Here is a 23,308-nt window from a genome sequence, read left to right on the forward strand (position 1 = left end):
TAATTTATGTAAGTTATTTATTATATGTTTAATCAAAGTTGCATGTTGAAATTGTAATTAACTATTTCAATACCCAAATAATTTTCATTCTCTTTCTTTTTGGTGAAAATTTAAATTACATCTCTAGTTTTATTATTCGTCTGCACTGTCACTTTCCATCTTAGTCTCACTGACATGAACAGTTGATCATGTATTTCTGCAGTATCCAGAAGACACTGGTGAGCTTATGCGCATGTGTAATATACACACTCATCAGCATATGCCTCAATCTGTTGACTACTTCTGACCATTTCGAATCCGTGTCAAAAGTTTGTTGAAACGCCTAACTGCAGTACATGTTTCCAGTTCAGAACTGGTTTGGAGTGTGTTGGAATACTTTTTCTGTACTGCGGATGCTCACAAGTTATGGACGGTTCCTGACTTGTTGGAACGAACCTATAAAATTCGGGTTCTAATTGTCAGTAATATTTGACAGACTAGTTACTTGAAATGGGAAACTCCTTTCTCAGAAAACTTTAGAGGAAAATTATTAAAGTTCTATAAACAGATATTCAGATGATGCAACAATGAAAAAAAAGGGAGAGAAAGAAAGAGAGAGATGGGGAGAGGGGGAGGGGGAGAGGGAGGGAGAGGGGAAGAGGGGGAGGGGAGAGGGGGGAGACGGGAGAGAGGGAGAGAGGGAGAGAGGGGGAGAGGGGGAGAGAGGGAGAGAGAGTGTGTGTGTGTGTGTGTCCACTTTCAAGAATTTTTAAGGGGCTTTTACTGGGCTCATTATGAAGCGAATTCTTCTGGTGGTTATTGAAATCTTATTCACGAAAAATATTTATTAGTACTTTTTCCAAATCTTGACATTGCTCTTGAGAATTTTACGAGTATTCCACCATCAAATGCAAGTGAACTGTGGTCATTCAGTATTTTAAAAAGACTAAAAACTGTTTTAAGAAATTCAGTAATGAATATCCTGCATGATACTGACTTCCGAGTTTCTCATTCAGCAATTTGCTGTCATGGTAGCCAGTAAAAAAATAAGCTTAAATGTGTTATACTGCTGAATTGCAATGCATTATTATTATTATTATTATTATTATTATTATTATTTCAAGTTTTCACTGTTGCTGATGTGATGGGGTCTTTATAATTCATGAAGAGAAACATACAATACTACATCTTTTGCATTCCCAACATGTCCTGTCTTTCCATTGATGTTTAGGAATATCTCTACTCTTCATTTCTTCACCTAAGTTATATCAGTGGTTCTCAAACTGTGTAAGTGTACCTGGAGAACGCACATGATATTTAGGGGGTACATGAGCAGCTTTCAAGAGAAACAATATAAAAAACATACATACACAAAAAATGAAAATTTTTCCCATTCTACCTTTAAAGTAAATAAGCTGAATGTTGTTGGCAAAGTTTTAACTTCACCAACAGTCATCAATCTAGCAACTGTTTACGGAGACCATACCTTTTCAAAGTTTGGAAACCTGTGTTTATTTAGCAATTGTTTCAGGAGGCCATGATATTTCAAAAGTTGGGAAACCTGTGTTTATATAGCAACATGTGAGAACCAGAGGAACGTAACTCCAAAAATGCGATTTTCGGTTTTTTAAACGTATCCACTTATTTTGAGGAGCTCTATTCGGAGTCAGATCAATGTATCTCTACCTCTTTTCCTTAGCGGCAAATTGAAGTCCCATATCTCCAATCTACTAATTTCATTTAGAGCCAGATAGATGTATTGGTTGTTACGTTGTTCTGACCCAAAGGAGTCGAGTCTGTTTTCAGAACCAGACAAACGTAACAGCACATATGTTTCTCTGACTCCAAAACTTAGAATGTAAGTATGGACATACATCTTTTATGTGTAGGCATTAACATGCATTTTACGATAATTAACCTGTATTTCAATTATTTATTTATTTACCTATCTTGTAGAGCAGTGTGATAGCATAGTCAGTTGCGAAATTTTACAATAGCCGAAAGGTAACGGGTTCGATTCCCAATGTGTCATTGGAATATATCAACTGTCTCAAACTTAAAAGTTGTACTTCTCTGTCGTCCTCCTTGATCTGTTATTGAGCTGGTATATCTTTTTTTTTCTTCTTATGTATTGAGTTATTTATTTATTTGTGTTATGGTTTTGTACATTTCTTTTTATAGAGATGTTTGAATATTAGGAGAAAATGACTTCGTAGAAGATTACAAATATAAATTAATAAAATATAGTGAACGAAATCTAGAATAAACTTTAGATCTACATATTGATTCTTTTTAGGCCATGTTGATGTGGGAAAAAGTGGCTCAGATCCCCTCCCAGCGAACATACAAATATTTAGTTCCAATGATTAAATTAATCTTGCCAAGGGTTTTGTTACATTGATGAATATGCAACAGGAAGGAGACAATTCGCAAAATTTAGACATTACTGATAAAGAAGAGAGGAATGTAACAGAGGAGAAGCCGACAAGTGTAAGAAATCAAGAAAAAGAACAACACACAGAATTGGAAGAAAAATATAAGGAAAATAAACAGGCAATTAGGAAATACATACAGTACATATCAAACTGCTGAGAAAGAAGTACACTGTAGGGTATTCAAGTACAAAGACTGCTCCAAAAAATTAGTGAAGGTGAAGTGAGAAAAATGTTTGAGGGATTTTGGTTGATGAAAGATGTAGAAAAACAGCGAAAGTATAAGAATTCGTCCCAACGAAATGTGGGTAAACATATTTTTTTGCTTAAAGACAGTTGTGAAGTTCAAGTCTGTCTGGGATTTTTCCTTATACATTTGAAATGTCAGAAACATTTATACATAATATACAAAAGAAAAGAGACAGCAGCAATGTGATTTTGACTAGAAACAGCAGAGGACATCATCGATCACGTTTAAAGAGACCCGATGAGACAAGAGAAATAATACGAGATCACATCAAATTGTTTCATCCTGTACTGTCACATTACTGCCAACAGAGTAGGCTTACTACTAGACAGTTTTTACCATGCGATCTGAACATACAGATAATGTATGACCTCTACAGAAAGGAGTGTCAAGAAGAGAAAGTTATCCCAGAAAAATGTTGGCTATACAGGGAGATATTCAACACTGAGTTCAACTTAGCTTTCCACGTACCAAGGAAAGATGTCTGTGACCACTGTTACTGTTTTCAAAATATCTCCAAACCAGAGCAAGAGGCACATCATGTGTATTTCAAGAACTCGACAAGATTGCTGATGGTCGTCCTGTCTTTCTGTTCTCCAGTACATGTGGAGGACAAATTCGAAATGCCAAAATGCACACCATGTTTCTTCATGCTGTCCAAACTCTGAATATTCCTGTGATACATCAGTGTTTCTTTGAACCCGGACATTTCGTAATGGAGTGCGATTCAGTCCATGCCAATATAGAAAGAGCCGCGAAAAATGTCGACATATATGATCCCTCACTGTTGTCAGACTGCCTCAAGCAAAGATTGTACGAAGTTACTGAAATGGATCAGAAGGACTTTTTGGATTTCGGAGCTATGCAAAAAGAGCAACTGAAAAATAAAGTTGACACTGAAGGAAATGGTACAGTGGCTTAAGATAGTCTGCTTCCAGTATCGCAAAAATGAGATCGATCAAATTTTTTTCAAACACAGTAACGAACAAGAATTCAAATGCTTGCCAGTTTCCAGAAAATTCCGAAATTCAGACACACTCTTTCAGCTGAAACCAAATATCACAGGATTCTCAGATTACAGAAAATAAGTAAAAGATCTTATGAATCTGTGTCCTTCCAGTATAATCAAAGAACAGTACCATGACTTCTAGAAGAGAGAGTTGAAGCATCAGATGGCGCTACCACAGATAATGACGATGATACTGAATAAGGAAAGAGTAAAGAATGTTCAAAGCGTGTAATCATTGCTAAATTAACCAATCTGGATTTATAAATGTAAATTGTAATGTTTGCATTTACATTAAAACTATTTTTTAGTGTTACTACAGTTTAAGAACTGAATGTGTATCTGCACCACCAATAATTAAAGTTTTATTTGTTTAGTCACAAGAATGCATCTCCTTATCATCCTTATCAAAGGATGTTTAACACTTGAATATTAAAGTATTTTTTGAAGTTATGTCGAGTGATTGCTGTTGAAACTCATTTTGTAAAGTCATGAAGCTTTTTCAATAAAGTTTTTACCATTTAATTTAAATGCATAAAATACTCTTAAAAATACCTTCTTTCCTCTCCCCTGTAAAGTTGATAAATTGAAGTTACGTCCTTCTGGTTCTCACATGACGATAGCAATTGTTTCAGGAGACAGTGATATTTTAAAGTTAGAAAACCTATGTTTATATAGCAATTGTTCCAGGAGGCCGTGATATTTCACAGTTTGGAAACTGTGTTTATCTAGCAATTGTTTCAGGATGCCATAGCTTGTAAAAGCTGTAACTTTTATAGAAAATAGAGTGCAAGAGTACTTTTTGTGAATTTTCTTAATTTTTAACACAGGTGCTTTAAGCCTTTTTAATCCTTTTCTCAAGATGACTAAGTGGTTAATCAAAGGGGGCCTGTTAAAAGGCAAAAACTGAAATCTGAAAGTGAGGTTACCGATCATGAAAATAATGATTGTGATCAAGTAGCTGCTCCAATCGAAGCTGTATCTCTTTTGTTTATGACTAGTTAACAGCAGAAATGTCAACATAAGATCAGAAAATACAGTATAATCCTCAATACTTGTCTTTAAGATTTCCACATGCAGGAACTGAGTCTGTATCAACACCTCCATGCATTTGTCTTGAGGCCCTTTCCAACAATTCAATGAAACCATCTTTACTAAAAAGAATGTACATACAAAACATGAGAACCTGAAAAGTAAACCTCTAGAGTTTTTTAAGAGAAAGGAAGCTGAAATAAAATCTGGTAAACAAAAAATAGCCTCTTTTTTATCTCTGAATATCAATGCCCTTGAAGCATCATTCAAATCAGTTTGATAATAGAAAAAGGTGGAAAATCCCCCACACAGATGGTAAATTATATTTACTGCCTGCTGCCAAAGACATGATGGCATGTGTTATTGATGAAAAACAAGCAAATCAGCTGGGTTTTATCCCTTTATCTAATGATACTGTGCCTCGCAGGATCTCAAGTATGACTAACTTAATGATTTGGAAGAGCAACTCATCAGCAAACTGAAGTCCATAGAATACTATGCTATTCAGCTGGTCGAGAGTACAGATTGCACTAATATGGCGCAGTTGCTAGCATTTGTTAGATATATTGATTCAACCTCTGCTATGGTAGAAGATTTTCTCTTCTACAAGGAGGTTCCAGGTGGGACAACAGCACAGGAGATATTTGCCATTCTTGATACCTTTGTAACTCAGCAAAGTAAAGACTGGAAGAAATGCATTTAAGTTTGCACTGATGGTGCACATGCTATGACAAGCAAGCATTATGGTGTGGCTTCCCAGAGCAAAATGCTTGTGCCACAGGCAAATTTCGTTCATTGTAGTCTTCATAGCGAAGCTCTAGTTGCCAAAAAAATGTCCAAACAATATGAAAATAGTATTGGCGAAGCAGTGAAGACTGTTAATTTTATAAAATCGAAAGCAGGCAATTCCAGATTATTTTCTATTTTATGTGAAGAAATGGGAAGTGAGCTTCCATACTGAGATATGGTGGCTCTCCAAAGGAAACTCTCTTGCTCAATTGTATGAACTGAGACAAGAAGTAAAAGTTTTCCTCTCTGACAGGAAGTGTGAGTTGAGCGAGAAATTTACAGATGAGTGCTGACTATGCAGGCTAGCTTTTTTGGCTGACATCTTCCAGAGGCTGAATGAACTGAATAAAGGTCTGCAGGGCAAAGACAACGCCCTTCATGGTTCATGACAAAATAAAAGTTCTAAAAAAGAAACTTTAATTTGTAACACCAGAAATTGTGAATGGACAACTGACATTCTTTCCATTCTTGGAAAATGTTGTAGAAGAAAATGAACTTCAGCTTTACAGTTTCGTGATCAACGACATCATAGTACATTGTCTGGGTATTGCTGCAGACTTTGGTGAATATTTTCCTGAGAATTTAGACAGCGAGTTCTAGGTGCGAGACCCTTTCTCTGCAGTGGAAGACGCCAGGGTTCTCAGTCGCCCATTGTTGACTTGTTCGAATTCTGAATAATCTTTTGGCAAATAGATTCATCAATAACTTCTGGTGTGCAAACTGAAGGGACTTTGCATTATGCATAGATCTCACAGTGCGCTATATAGCATAATAATCTTCTCAATATGCCAGGGACAACTGACACACTGAGTGCCTCACTATTGAATATATCTTCTGCAGCTGCAGACAAAAGTCTGACATAACATCGCCAGTAGATCACAGCCTCTTGGACCAAAAAACACTAACTCCTATACTGATGTTGTGCTAATGGTTAAAGGAGGAGCAAGACAGTGTGATACAGAAAGAATGGAGATGAAAGCTTGTAATTCGTGAAAAAAAGTTATTATTAGTCCACACAATACAGTATACTCCTGCCAGACTTCATGGCGAAATTCTATGTGACATTGCTGCTAAATAACAAAATTAAAGTCAATGCAACAAAAGAAAAAGATATTCTCTTGGTATGGGAAGTAATGACACAGTTCAAGTGTAGCAAAACGAAAATTAACGACACACTTAAACAAAAAGATAAAACAATGAATTAGTAGCTGCAAGGAAATGCTCGAACAATATGGAAGGCTAAGATAACCAGGAATGAAGACATCAACGAGGTAGTACTGTAATTATACCTGGTACTGTAGTACAGTACTAACAAAAGTACCCTAAATTAGGGTAATTCCAATATAGCATTATAATATCAATCATTTTGCTTTTGAATGGAAAGAATATAGCTCTTGTTATATTCTATCCTGAAGTATGTCGGAGAATATATTTACGAAGCTAATAATGTGGATGACATGAACCAGCTCCGTGAACATTTGCAGCTATATTAATTTTCATTTTCCATTGTTGATTCCAAGTCATATCTGCTTGCTATAATATCCTTGTGTAACGTCAGTTCTACTCTTCACTGCAATAGTTTGTAAGGTAAGTGTGAGTTAAAATGGGTTGTACAATTAGTTGTTTATATTATTCGTAACTTGAATAATTATTAGACCATACCTACTTAAAATTAACACACTTAATATGGGAAATGGAAAATTTTCAGGGTAACACTGATCATGAGTAGGACCTATACAAAAACATCGGGACCATCAGGGAGATGTTGATACAATCCAGTACACTTAGATAATGCTGTTCGGGCAATAAGGAATGGAAAATTATCCATTAGGGAAGCTTCAGAGCAATTTGCTGTTCCTTACACTATTTTCAATAACAAATTGAACAACAAATATAAAAATAAAGTGAGGGCTCCCAAAGCTTTGAGTGACAATGAAAAGAAATATCTTGTAGAAAGTCTAATGCAATGTGCAAACTGGGGGGTTTCCATTGAAGAAAGTAGATGTAAGAGATGTTGTTCAGGACTACATGAACCGGAAAGAAAAAGTGGAGAAAAGATTTACGAATAATCATCCTGGAAATAAGTGGCTTCATGGATTCCTAAGTAGAAATAAGAAGCTCTCAAGGAGAATGAGTGAAAACACGAAGCGATCCAGAGCAGCCCTAACAAGAGAGACAATGAATCAATTCCTTTATAATTTAGAAGAGACCTTGAATGGAGTTCAGCCTTCAAATGTGATAAATTACAATGAAACTAACTTTTACGATGACCCAGGGCAGAGTAAGGTCATAATTAAGTGAGGTGCAAAACATCCAGTGAAAATTTTGGACAGCTCTAAAACAAGTATTAGTGTTATGGTGGCAGCAGGTGCAGATGGCACAGTAGGCCTACTTCCTCCTTTCACTGTGTACAGTAGCACACATATCTACAATACCTGGACAAAAGTTGGAATTAATGGTGCAGGATATGGTCGCAATAAAAGCAGCTGGTTTGACCTAGGAACTTTTGAGAAATGGTTTTGTAAGATTCTCCTCCCCTATGCAAAGAAATTACAAGGGCCTAAAGTAATGATCGGCAATAATTTATCTCGTCATCTGTCTGTAAATGTAATCACGCTATGTGAAGAAAACAATGTAAGATTTGTGTTGTTGCCACCTAATAAAACTCACTTATGTCAACTACTTGATGTAGCATCTTTTCATCCACTGAAGGCAGTTTGGAGACATGTGCTGGAGCAGTGGAAGAAAACAAATAGGGGATTAATGCCTTTGCATGTTTTCTAAAAGATGCATTCTTGAAAATTGGAGCTACAGCTGCTGCTAATGTTAAAGCAGGTTTTAAGAAGTCTGGTATTGTGCCTCTATGTTCTGAAAAAGTACTGTCACAAATACAAGACAGCCAAATTGACGACGAATCTGATGAAAGAGAGAGATCATGGACAGATTCGTTTGTAAAGCATCTTAAGGAGGCTCGGTATGGAAATTCAAACACAAAATAAGTCAGACGTGGCAAACATCTAAATGTTGACCTGACAATGCAATAGTTACCAGGAATTTTAGAAACCAAATTGCAGAAAAGACATCAGAAGATTCCACATTGTCAGACACAGAATTTAGTTCAACACCGTCCAAAACCAATTCAAGCATAACACATACTGACACAGACCCCAACTCGCAAATGTATTCTCTCTTCGAAGCACATCAGCCAGATATAATCTCAGACACTTAAAGTAAACACCCTTCTTTATTTTTCTATGTTGTAATATTCCATGTTGTAAGTTTATATAGTCAACTCTGGATATAGTGAACTCGGTTATAGTGAACATTCGGCTATAGTGAACCTAAATTGTTGGCCCCGACCTGTATACATTAAAAAGTACATTCATATTTCCGTTTATAGTGAATCCTCACTTCAGTTATAGTGAACCTTAAAAATTGAAGTTACAAGAGTTGTATCTTGACAAATTCTTATTTGAAGTCAGACTTTCTTGTATAAAATTGAAGGAATGTGTTAAGAACAACATTCTAAGTTTCTTACTTCTCTAGTCAAAGGACAAAGTTAGGATTAATGATTCCTAGAAAATGAGCTGTACTGTAAATCCAGGAAACGCGTGACGACCTTGCCTCGAACCACTGTCAAAGGGTTGCCATTCTGTTCTCAGGCACACTACTCTACTGTTATTTCTAATCCTCCACCATCAAAGGATTGTCTTTTGTTCTCAGAAACATATCCATGACGACGGAAAATAAAATTGCCTTCTTTTATTAAAAGGGGACGAACATTATGTCCAGAACATAAATGAAGGTAAGATTCTGGTGGTTTTCAAATTCCATCAACCCCCTCTCAGTTTTCATTAAGTACACGACAAACTCCAAGGCTAAGTACGCAGTCATACCATAACAGTATTTGTGATTTCTACCTGATCAGTCTGTTTCTAGTGTTTGAACAGTGAATGTAGTGTATAAAAATGTCGAAGCGTAAAGTGTTTTCTTTGGAAGATAAGAGGAACATTATGAATGAAATTGAACGTGGTCTGTCGCAAGCAGACGTGGGTCGACAGCATAGTTTAAGTAAGTCAACTGTGAGTAACAGTATACAGTGTAATCCATTCCATACTGTGTAGTATTTTATTTTCTTGTTCATAATTTCTGCATTCCTATCATTTATGGCTAGGGGAGAGACACTTCGGATTTAGTGAACCTTGGATATATAGTGAAAAAAATATACAAGTCCACAGAGGTTCACTATAACCAGAGTTAACTGTACTTTTTCATCATCCTTCCATGTATGTGCGTAGCTGTCTGGTTGGCCACTGAAAGTTGTGTTGTACTCTTGTAACAGAACGGTGTTGTGAACTGGTTGCCACCAAATTAAGTTACGTGTATAAAGTTTCTGTTAAAAGTTCTTTAAATGCCGAAAATAAGAGCAACTTTGAGTGCTAGATTAACTAATTTACAGAAGGAGTTTTCAGGTGACTTAATATCTACAGATAATAGGATACGGTTTTGTGAAGCATGTGAGAAAAATGTAGGGAGTGAGAAAAGATTTCAAATAGTTCAGCACATAAACATAGCAAACATAAGGAGAATTTAACCTATTATTATTATTAATACTAACTTGTCTTGTCTACTGCCAAGGGACATTAATTCTTTTAATAGTGCATATTAATTGGCATATTTTCAAGTTTTTAAGAGCATATTTGCATGCATATTTCATAGTTTTTAGGGCATGAACTTCCAGGCCCTACTGATCGGTACAACACCTTTGATAATCTAATTGCAATAAGGGAAATTAAATAGATGATCAGTATTACCCCAATCTGCAAGTTAACACCAATCAAAGAGTTTTCTTCATATATTTTTTTAAACATAAATTAATAACTGGTAAAACCCCTTCAACAGTTTAACAGCAATTATGAGGGAAATTAAATAGGTAATCGGTATTACTACATCATATGAGGTAACACAGATCACTGCGTTTTTTTAAATAAAATAATTAAAAATAGTCAAATTATGAAAAATGTATCTACAGGTTCCTAAAGATTCGGAGATGGGTAATTGCTTCATTACGCACATATTAAAGAAAAAACAAATGAACTATGTACAAATAACTATTAAAAGTGATCGGTATTAGCCCATTTTATGGTACATCACCTATGTTCACCAGCATTGCAGATGTTTACTCACTCACAGACGTATGTAATTAGTGTTTATTTTATTATATAGAAGTTCTTAATACAATTTATTTAACATTTGAGTAGTTTTCTGTAGTATACAATGCAGAAACTTGTCCAATTAAAAAAAATTACTTTCATTGCAAACCCAGCATTCTGCAATCTTTCATACTTTCTGCCTTCCTCTTATTTTCAGCATAAAATCCATGTAGCTTTCTTAATGCTTTCAATCATCTTATATCTTCTGTTCCGAACTTTTCTTCTATTTACCTTTCCTTCGAGTGCATCCTTCAGTAGCCAGTTTCTTCTTAGCCAGTGGTCCACCAATTTCTTTTTTTCTTCCTGATCAGTTTCAGCATTATTCTTTCTTCACCCACTCTTTCTAGCACAGCTTAATTTCTTATTCTGTCTGTCCATTTCACACACTCCATTCTTCTCCATATCCACATTTCAAATGCTTCTAGTCGCTTTTCTTAACTTCGTCTTAATGTTTCTGCTCCATGCAGTGCCACATCCACATAAAGCACTTCAATAGTCTCTTCTTTAATTCTTTTTCCTGAGGTCCGCAGAAGCTGCTCCTTTTTCTATTAAAAGCGTCCTTTGCCATTGCTATCCTCCTTTTGACTTCCTGGCAGCAGCTCATGCTACTACATATAGCACACCAAACGTATACATACTTACTGGCTTTTAAGGAACCCGGAGGTTCATTGCCACTCTCATATAAGCCTGCCATTGGTCCCTATCCTGAGCAAGTTTAATCCAGTCTCTACCATCATAGCCCACCTCCCTCAAATCCATTTTAATATTTTCTTCCCATCTACGTCTCGGCCTCCCCAAAGGTTTTTTCCTTCCGGCCTCCCAACTAACACTCTATATGCATTTCTGGATTTGTCCATACATGCTACATGCCCTGCTCATCTCAAATGTCTGGATTTAATATTCCTAATTACGTCAGATGAAGAATACAATGTGTGCAGTTCTGTGTTGTGTAACTTTCTCCATTCTCCTGTAATTTCATACCTTTTAGCCCCAAATATTTTCCTAAGCACCTTATTCTCAAACACACTTAACCTATGTTCCTCAAAGTGAGAGTCAAATGTATACATACACTTCAATAAAATAAAATTTTCTACATTTTCTTATGATTGACATATTGCCAGCCTCTTTACACTCTAACGAGAAAGTACATAATTACCCTTGGTTAGTCTCACAACTGTTTAAAGTTTTAAAGGGCCAAAACAAAGGGTTCAGAACAGAATTAAATACCATCCATTCAACTGATGAACTGCTTATGCTTATAAACTGACTTAATCTGCTTGCTATGTATTGTATTTTTTGTATAACCTGTATTTTGTATAACTTCGAATTTGTTTCAGACCTTAAAGCTACAATGCTGTTGTAAGATCTATGGAATACAATAAATGAAATGCAAAGACAAAAAAAGGTCTCTTATACATACGCCGTATTTAGTAGCTTGTAACATGTTACAGTAGGAGCCAGGAATTTTGGCAGATGGATTTCGTTAATGTGAACTCCAGAGCGAGTTACTGCTGCAAGGTCAGATGATATCTGTCACAAGCAATGGGTGGGACATAAGAGTAAACATATCCAAGTGGACTCGATGGACAATTTATAGTCTTCTCTTACTTACTTACTGGCTTTTAAGGAACCCGGAGGTTCATTGCCGCCCTCACATAAGCCCGCGACTGGTCTCTATCCTGAGCAAGATTAATCCAGTCTCTATCATCATATCCCACCTCCTTCAAATCCATTTTAATATTATCTTTCCATTTACGTCTCGTCCTCCTCAAAGGTCTTTTCCCCTCTGGCCTCCCAACTAACACTCTATATGCATTTCTGGATTCGCCCATACGTGCTACATGCCCTGCCCATCTCAAACGTCTGGATTTAATGTTTATAATTATGTCAGGTGAAGAATAAAATGCGTGCAGCTCTGCGTTGTGTAACTTTCTCCAGTCTCCTGTAATGTCATCCCCTTTAGCCTCAAATATTTTCCTAAGAACCTTATTCTCAAACATCCTCAATCTCTGTTCCTCTCTCAAAGTGAGAGTCCAGTTTCACAGCCATACAGAACAATCGGTAATATAATTGTTTTATAAATTCTAACTTTCAGATTTTTTGACAGCAGACTAGATGACAAAATCTTCTCAACCGAATAATAACAGGCATTTCCCATATTTATTCTGCGTTTAATTTCCTCCCGAGTGTCATTTATATTATATTATTTTATATTCTCTATTATATTTATATTATTTAATTCTATAAATTATTTTTCATATATTCCAATCAAATTATTAACAGGAAAAAAAAAAAAATTAATCACCTCCAGAAACTATGCACATATACTAGCTAACTATAGAACTGTAGTAGCCTATAATGTTTGCATGCAAATGAAAAGGGACCAGTTCCCGACACTCAGTTTTCGAGATAATTTCAGTTGCCGTTGCATAATCTTTTCCTCGTTACTATAAAGTATAGGGACAACCTATATAATAAAAAATTATTCTATAATTAACATACTGACTGACTCATCACCTTAAATCCTTTTAAACCCTATGTGTAGCTTCTGTATCTTTAGTCAAAAGATAAAACGGAGTTTTACGAAATATGATCAAAAAATTATACTGATTTATTTTTTGAACCAGCACACATGCAACCTTTAAATTTAAAACAAAGTCCCCTTTATAAAATTGGGTTAGACTATTTGTCTCTCAGAATTGTTTCTAAAACGTATAAAGAATGTAAAAAACATCAACTTCATGTACCCCCTTCAAATAACTTTTGAGAGTTTTTTCATCCCCTAACGGGGCAGAGAGGAGGGAGAAAGTATTTGACGGTTTTAAAAGGTCACTAAAGTATTCTGAACTAGCAGGTGTAGAGACTTAAAATTTAAAATGACTGTAACTCTCTACAATTTTGGCTAAACATTCTAAGGATTTTTTAAATACCATCTCCTAAAGTACTGGCGAAAAGGCAGAAGGGAGTGAGCAATCTCATGTCATCCGATCTCGACAAAACTTGATATCTGGGGATCTTTGAAATCACAGAATACGAATATGGTACTATTTTGTCCGAATTTATCTCTGAAGTGGTGGAGTGGGACAAAAAATGGGTAAGAAATTAAATTTGATATCACAGGGGTTTTCGAGACGAAAATTACGAATAATAAAATTTATGCAAATTCAATATAACAGATTGAGTACTATGAATTATATTTAAAAAAAAAAAAAAAAAAAAACCAAACATCTGGTAGCACAGAACAGACAAAAACACAGTTAACACATGCATTTTTAAGGGAATATGTAAAACCTTTCGATAGTACTAATACTACTTGTTTGTTAATACTACTGTATCTCCTGTTTTATATTGTTTGTATTATTTTATTTCTATTTCTCTTGTTTGTTTGTAATTATATTCTTTATTCTGTATATTTAAATTTAAATAAATAAATAAACATGCATTACAACACTAAAAAAAAAAAGAAATATAAATTTAGTAAAATCCAAAAAATTAATATCTACATATGCTGAATGAATTTTGTGCAAGAATTTGATATTGTCATCAACCAATACTTCTAGATTAATAAACATATTTTTAGAATCATAAAATATTGATTGTGAATGGTAATTATGTTTTTCAATTGGTGCACTTTGTGCAGGAAAATTAGTTTCTCCGATATTTTTTACGATTTCGAATATTTTTAAATGCTTTCTTCTCTGTTTTATTCACAATAGAGGAACGTTCATTCATTAAAAAGAAAAAATGATAATTTCCTCCATTTCCTTAGGTGTACAATGCCTCCTTAACCAAAACTTGTCCTGTTCTTTTTAGGCACAAATGAATGTTGATATTTGCCTTCACAATCAGTGCGTATATTATAGTAACTAGGTCAGCTGCATAAACATTTGCAGATAAAACAATAAATCGTCTACAAAAAAAAAAAAAAAAAGTGATTTTTTTTTTTACCAAATTTACCAAATTTTCACCCATCACCTTTCTTGTGGTGCTGAAGTTAACGAGGCAAAAAACGAAAAGGATAATTCAAGTCCTGGCCTTTCGTTTCAGAAGACCGCCACAAAGAAAAAGGAACCTTGTTATTGGAGATGAAGCGAAATTGCAATCACAGACTATGAAGATGGTGAAAAAGTCACACATTTTTTGCATTCTGTAGTTTGGGGACATCTTAAGAAATAAGAATTTAAATCTGTTAATGGCGGATGCGACAAGTGTAGGAATTACCACGGTAAAAAAATCATCCATCAAGCTCGACAATACTATCAGACTCAGACTAAACAACACAAGCAACGAATTGGCGACTTTTCTCGTGACCTATTGCTCAGAGATTGCCTCATTGTCTAAGCATTACCATTTCTTGTAACACATGCTACATATGAATCAATTCAGTAAATAAAGTTCTTATATTCATCTGTTTCCATTAAACCTTTGGAACATGAGATTTCTTGCTTGGTTTATCGAATTACGTATTTTCTTATTTCAGCATGCCTCTTCTTTTGGTTATTTATCGCTCTTCATATCTTCTGCAACTCATTCTCGTACTTCATGAAAGTTTGTTATTAATGAAGACAATTCGACACAATTCATATTTATTTTTCGCCTATCACTTCATGAAGTAATAAAAATTTGCAATAATTTCTTGGTTCTGGTATTGCAATGTTTTTCCCTCTTAATTTAGAAAATGCAGAGGCGAACAAAAGTCATTAAGGCACTCCCATGACTCGGACTGTACTGTGGTGTGTTCATTAGCTAGTTAATAATGACGATACGAGAGGCGAGTGTGAATATATAAACAACAACAGACAGTATTATCACAATTCATTCTTGCAGTTCTCACAAAACATTGGCTCGCCTACTGGAAATGTCATTGAGGTCATCTGCCAAAATCGCTGCCTCTGACTATACAAATAAACAAGGTAATGAACCAAAGAGTTTTTAACTTGTGAGGGATTACTGAAGAATATGATACAGCCATATTACACCTCACTCATGACACAAAGATGGCAACAATGACGTAATATAATAATTATATATGCAAAGTATACCAAAAGCTTCAACAAACCCAACCTAACCTGTCACTGATTCTCGGGCTTACAAAAACTCTCAATCTACCAAAAAAAAGTACGGAAAGTTCCATATTGTATTTTCAGTAGCCCCCTTTATGACGTATCTGCCTTCCATAGAGCAATCAAATGAGGTGTGGACAAGAGCAACAAGGTTTTCACTGTGCACTGCTGACGCACTTGCAGCAGGAATGGATGGTGTAGAGTCGCAATGATACAAGTTTCCATAATTATTTTAAAAAGTGTCTTATTACCAACTTTATTGATGGAGGTGCTGAAACTAGCTTATTTTTTATGAAATGTAGTCTGTAACCTCTTTATGAAATGTCTGAGAAAAATATTAAATGTGGGTCTATTAGTTTGTTATGAACAAACAGCGGATTTTGAGTCCTGATACTGATCGTTAGGTGTACGTCAGTTGCGGGGAGGTCATTGAGCTCATTAATATGCCCCTTCCATATGCCAAGGGATACGATGTCTTGTTGCTGTGTAGGAACCGAAAATCCGCTGTCTGGTTATGAATATCATTCAGCATCCACTCACAAAATGCGCGCCTACGTGCAGAATCACTCAGTTGAAGAGCAATAATACAGCTGCAACTTTAACAATTTAGTTGTTTTTTGCACAGAGCTATAAAAAATTCCTACTTGTTGTGAAAGATGCCTAAGTGATTTCTAGGAGACTGTTCCAATCGATGACCAAGATCTAATGTTTCTTCTGTGGGAACCCTACACTGTTTCGTTTCTTAGGCTGAACACTTCCCGTTGCCTGAAATTTATGACAAAGATTATGGATCATTGTATGTGATGGAATTTTTACACCCGAAAATCCTGTTTCAAACCGCCTTCATACTTGGCTGGCAGACTGGGTTAACACATAATTATGAATCACAAATACGTTATATACACAAGAAAACACCATATAATACATCGGAATATGTTCCGTGTCACTTGGAAACTGATTCACTAACCTTGAAACTAGTCAGGGCGAACACGTGAATGCTTGCATCACCGCCTCTGCCAGCCCACTGTTCCCCAGCGAAAACAGTAAAAACCCTGAATAATTTTGAGGAAAAAATTGTTCCGGAGCCGGGTATCGAACCCGGGACCTTTGGTTTAACGTACCAACGCTCTACCACTGAGCTACCCGGGAACTCTAACCGACACCGATCCAATTTTTCCCTCTATATCCACAGACCTCAAAGTGGACTGACAACCGTCAAGCAACCAACTTCAAGTGCACACTAACTCCGTGTGACTTAAATTGTGGTTTTCTGTTAACGAACAGTGACGTGTATTATGCAAATCAAGATTTCAGGTATAACTCCCTGTAAAGTTGATTTGAATAATTTCGAGGGAAAAATTGTTCCGGAGCCGGGTATCGAACCCGGGACCTTTGGTTTAACGTACCAACGCTCTACCACTGAGCTACTCGGGAACTCTAACCGACACCGATCCAATTTTTCCCTCTATATCCACAGACCTCAAAGTGGACTGACAACCGTCAAGCAACCAACTTCGAGTGCACACTAACTCCGTGTGACTTAAATTGTGGTTTTCTGTTAACGAACAGTGACGTGTATTATGCAAATCAAGATTTCAGGTATAACTCCCTGTAAAGTTGATTTGAATAATTTCGAGGGAAAAATTGTTCCGGAGCCGGGTATCGAACCCGGGACCTTTGGTTTAACGTACCAACGCTCTACCACTGAGCTACCCGGGAACTCTAACCGACACCGATCCAATTTTTCCCTCTATATCCACAGACCTCAAAGTGGACTGACAACCGTCAACAGTCCACTTTGAGGTCTGTGGATATAGAGGGAAAAATTGGATCGGTGTCGGTTAGAGTTCCCAGGTAGCTCAGTGGTAGAGCGTTGGTACGTTAAACCAAAGGTCCCGGGTTCGATACCCGGCTCCGGAACAATTTTTCCCTCGAAATTATTCAAATCAACTTTACAGGGAGTTATACCTGAAATCTTGATTTGCAGTGAAAACCCTGTCGCTTCTGTCCACACCTCATCTGATCGCTCTGTATGTATAATATTTGGGCCTATTTCATTAAACAACCACCACTTCCATTAGTTCACAACGTGGGATTGAATATTTCTGTATAAAAACGCTACCAAAAGTAGGCATGATTTATCTAATTGGCTTCTAATCGAGTTATATGTACGGACAACGAAAGAAAAAGTTGAGGAGCTCCGCAAATTTGGGACTGAAAATTCATTAGATTCTGTCTTTAATCTTCTTGCCTAAACACTCATATAATCTCATATGGCATCCAGAGCACGCCATGTTTGCAGTTGAATGACTCTCTAAATGCATTCCCTCCAATTGTACGTGCAGCATTGCTAACATTATGAATTCATTCCACGGTTCTTTGAAGAAGTCCCCCCCAAGCTTTAAATAAGTTCATACGAATAACAGTCCACTCAGTTAAAATATTTTCTTTGTTTTCCTTTGGTAGCGTTCTTATACATAATTACCGAAGAAGGTAACAATATTAAGAATGATTAAGTGCAGAAAACTACTTACACACGTCAGTCTATCAATGAATGTAACGCGAAAATCTGTAAATTTCAAAATAGTATTTACGATCTGAAATAAATATTCAAATGTTATGTTATATGCAAACTACCGCTAAGTACATAACTTGGCTAGACTAGCACTGAGGTAGTTCCCTTCGTATACCACTTATACATCTTGCATATAGGCCTATACGAATCTGTGTCACGTTAGGTTTGGTTAGTTTAGGCTTTTGTTATATCTTACATTTTAATCGGATGTGTTTATTGGAAATTATATAAGGTTCAAGTTTTGTAACATTTTCTAAAGTGTTGTTCTAAAAAGCATATTCTCAGGACCTTGGTAAACTACAGGCACTTCCCATCACGTTCTAACAACGTGCAACTAAATTCGTACCTAGATAATATGAACATTAAGCATAATATCATCTTTAAAATTGAACACTAGAACTGTAACATGGACAGTATAAAAAAGTTTAACTCATTCATGACACAAAGTAAACTGTGTGGATTAGAAGGGGAAAAAATAGTTTTATACCTACTTATTTATTCAAATCTGAAATACAAAGTATTATTATGCTGACACTACATCAGTGGTCGAATTGGGCGTGTACGAACTGGTATGACATACCGAAAGTAAAATAAGACACCAAAAAGTATACCGATAGTAAAAATTTAAAATTGACTGTTATTAACTTCGTGAAGCTTATCACACAATCAATTACGTTAACCTATTGTGTCGTCATACTCTGTACCTTCTCTTAGGCATTCTTTAGTAGTGCGTGATGTTTTATAGATTAGTTCACGCGTGGGAGCAATGTCTTATTTAAGAAATCCTGAAAATAGTATCGGAAGACAAGTCTGTGCATACCGGCAGTAATTTATTTCCAATTCGACCACTGCACTACATGAAATAGTATTCATTTTTTCCTCAAAATTAATTCTATCATTATGTTTACAATAATACTTCATATTCTCACCGGATGCTAGTAGCTCTCCTTTATTGGAAAACTCGATGGCGTTTACACAACCATAATGTGCTAGTAGGTCCTTTCTATATAAATTGCGCGCTGAATATAATCTCTCACGTAATAACTGCTTATTAATATTCAGTCGATCATTATACTGTCTTTTAACTAAATATCCCAAAGGATTGGCTGGGGAGGGCCTTGCCATGGCCAAATAAATTTGTTTTATAACTTGTCTGCACTTCTACAGGTCGTCCTCCCTTTCACGTCTACTTTCAATCAGCTGCAAAGAACTACATTTGATTGCAAATATATCTGTGAATGTAACATCCGAAACCCCTATTCTAACACAGCTATGACACTTGCAGTTGGACGCACACAGAATAATAGCCAAGTAACAACTTCAACAATGACATAATTTACGAAGTTTTACTTCAGATTACAAGAACAAAGCCATTTATAAAATTAATTCCATATAAAGTAATACAATTCCCAATAGGACCAATTATTGTATCACTACAAAATATTATATATTTCACATTTGATTATCCTAACAAATTAGAATCTAAAGATTCGTTGATTGTACGTTCCCTTACAAGATAGAAGGTACACTGACGTACATTACCGTTCAAAGGAAACCAACCTATATGTGATTTTATGATCGTGTAAGGGTACTTTCTAACCACGGGATAAGAACCAAAGCAATGCAAAATTGAGAAACTTTGAAACAGTTCCGCTAAATCTCAATAGGTGGCACGATTATTGGTAGGCGTTAAAAAAGTGGCAGGGAAAATGATTATGTCGATTCAGCATAAATTATCCTTCCAACAGACAATATGAGCGGTTTCTAGCTAAACACAGTACTGTTTACAATCAATGGAGTGGAATGAAAAATTGAATTCTATAACACAGGTATATTTATCTACGATTGGCAACAGTAACTATTATTCTCGCCATCTATTTATAGAAGTAATAACTAAAGAATCCACACTTACACCAACAAATTATGGACCACTATCGATTAGTAGTGTCAGATACAACGAGTTAGAAAGAGAAGAATATGGAGTGGCCTTGTTGTCCTGTCTTTGCGGTGCCACCGCGAAACACGGCAGATATGAACTAAGCGCCCACCGTTGTAAAAATTCGTCTGCTTATAACGTTTTTCTTTTTTTCTTCTTCTTCTTCTTCTTTTTTCTTATTTATTGGTCGACCAGCAAACTTGCTATACAGACCACTGTTAAATTATGGAACATCACATACAGAATATCATGCTGAGGTTGGCTCTAAAGGCTCCTCTAAGTAATTTAAATTAGTTAATTAATAATTTTTGTGAATTATGAGAATAAAAATATGATAATGATTTTCTGCGTTAAATTTATGAAGAGTCGTCAGTATCGCTAAGAAAGATGTCTTCAGGAAGTTTCCTTTTAAGTCTAGATGGCCGACAAGATCTTACTCCAATGTTGTATGTCACAGCTCCAGGAACGTCAGAAAGTTTGTTGAAGAAGGATTTTGATATTGAATGGATGTATTGTTCTAGTGGAAGAATTTCCAATTCTTGATGCAATTGTTGATTTCTTACAAACCAGGGGGCATTTGTTGCTGTTCGCAAGAACTTGTTCTGGAGAAATTGCAGACGATGCATGTGAGTCTTATTTGCAGTCCCCCCACACTGGCGCTGTATAAGTTAAAAGAGGTCGTACAAGCGAGGTGTAGAGTAGCATTGAACAATCCAATCCAATTTGTGAACGTCTATTAACCAAGGGGTATAATTTTCGAATTCTAGAAGAGGTTAGTGTAACAATGCGAGTTATATGGCATTCCATGTAAGTTTCGTGTCTAAGAATATTCCCAAATATTTTACAGCTTATTGACTAGAGAGCCATGTTACTTGTTCATTTAGAAGAATCAAAGGAGGTGGATAATGAATAGGCCTTAAAGAGAAGATTTTAGCTTCTGTCTTGGTAATGTTGAGTAGTAATCTCCAGTCAGAGAACCATTTAGACAGCTCCTGTAAGGATGTCTGAAGAGTGCTAATTGCAGTATTTGGGTTACTATGAGAATAAAAGAAAACTGTATCATCAGCATACATAGCTATGTGTGACGGTTGTAAATATGGAATGTCATATGTGAGGAGATTGAAGAGACAGGTGACAGTATAGATCCTTGTGGTACTCCGGCTAAAACTGGACGAAGCGTTGATTTAATGCCATCTATACGTACTGAGAACTGACGCTGATGCGTGTGAGATAGTCAGGAAAACCAATTCTATATCATTTTAGCATTAAACCATCATGCCAAACACTATCAAATGCTTGGGCAATATCCAGAAACACAGCGGCAGTATACTGTTTTTTTGCTTATAACGTTGTGTATACGGAGTTAAGAACTACGAAAAAACAAAGAAAAAACATGCCTGTTGTGTATGTGCTGCATATAACTGCAATGTCGAAAGGAAAATGACAACTGGTATATCATATTTCAGGTAAATTTTGTGAAGTTAAGTCCATAGTTTTGTTAATTAGCAGCATTTTTTTCATGCATAAATGTGTAACAAAACCGGCATACCATGCGGTGTGTAAAATATTTTTTCTTTTCTTGGATATTCCCTTAAAAAATTAAATGTTGAAACAGTGGATAATAAATATGAAACGATACAAATGGTGTTCCTCTGAGCATAGCTTTTCATGTTACTAAACTTCGAAGATAAATATATAATAAACAACTCCAAAAGAAGACGCATTCTGCCCACCGCAGTACCTAAAATTTTTTATTATACTCTAATAATAATCTGTGGTGCCACAGCCCTTTCAGGCTCAGACAGACCAGCCACCTGTTGGCCTCACCTTCACATTTCGATCAAAAAAAAATCTGAATGCATGTTTGAACATGTTTTATCCAAGTTACAAGCTTGGAGGTAAAGGTTGTTTACTACAGTTAGGGCCTACTTTCATTCTATATCTTATGGTATAATAAACAGTTTTGCAACGTGTAGAGAGTGGAAAAACAATTTAATAAAATCATCCGAATTATACTCGTTCATTTTATAGGCAATCTTGCAGGTCGCATTTAAAAGAGCCTAGGAATATTAACATTTTCTTCAGTGTATTTGCTAGGACATTTTGTCATGCTACATGACAATTTTGTTTAGGTTATTGTTTTAAGTATTCCTTCTAGGAATAGCTCAAGTGTTTTAAATTTAGCGTACATAAGTTCTTTATTTTAGATTAAGTTCCTAGCACGTAATTGGCGAAATACTAGGTTTTTTCCACTGAGTTTAACTCATTTTTGTGCAAACGAAATTTTGACAACTGACTATTTCAACGTTACTTATCGCCACGCCCACTTTGTTTTGGAAGTTAATGGCGGACCATAGTTCAATTTTCTTCAGACATGGCGGCGCAATGGCCACTCTATATCTTTCTCTTTCTAACTCGTTGGTCAGATATCTTTGAACGTCAGTTTACAAAGATATTTAACCTACAATTTAATGATGATGTAAAGCAACGTGTTACCACAGTCTAGTATAAACAGTCGCGAAGCTTGGGGTGATTTTTTGCATTTCTCGCGATAGTTGCTAGCCGCTTGGAGCGCTGTGTATACTAGGAACAATAGACTGTGTCACTGCCATCGTGATCTAATACAGGCTGTAAGGCAGACCATGTGACTCGCTTAACCCGATCACAAAGGGCGGCGTTTCAACCATATAAATTAATTGGAATGCATAAAAAGTACATATATTTCTCTAAAATGTAGTGTAATTGCATTAATAAAATTTAAAACAATGATTAGGAGACACTTCAGACATAATTCCTTGTGAGTTAAGGTGTAATATTATTTTTGGTGTGAGAATTACGTTGTTCGTATGTGTAATAATGTGCCTTTATTTCGATTTAATATTGTACATTCATTTATGCCCGATTCAATAATTTTCAGTTGCACTGCACGAATATTTAGATATGTTGAAATTATAGGTTATGTTTACTGTCCCAGTTGCCCCTTTTTGTCTAATTTTAGTGGTCTCCAATGCCCTGCCATTCATATGGAAATATTAT

The 23,308-nt window shown here is 35.8% G+C and overlaps 1 protein-coding gene across 2 annotated transcripts in view; it reads right to left on the reverse strand.

Moving 5' to 3' along the window:
• Positions 1–19,567, reverse strand: part of LOC138700168 (DDB1- and CUL4-associated factor 5) — a 159,461-nt gene extending 139,894 nt beyond the window's left edge. The window contains exon 1 of one of the 2 annotated variants that reach the window (XM_069826578.1): positions 19,266–19,567. In XM_069826578.1, coding sequence (XP_069682679.1) covers positions 19,266–19,461 — 196 coding nt within the window. In that variant the 5' untranslated portion in view covers positions 19,462–19,567. The remainder of the gene's footprint in view (positions 1–19,265) is intronic. The other variant, XM_069826577.1, reaches the window with a different exon arrangement.
• Positions 19,568–23,308: the final 3,741 nt, after the last annotated feature.

The sequence above is a fragment of the Periplaneta americana genome, chromosome 5 (assembly GCF_040183065.1).
Source record: "Periplaneta americana isolate PAMFEO1 chromosome 5, P.americana_PAMFEO1_priV1, whole genome shotgun sequence".
NCBI classification, from domain to species: domain Eukaryota; kingdom Metazoa; phylum Arthropoda; class Insecta; order Blattodea; family Blattidae; genus Periplaneta; species Periplaneta americana.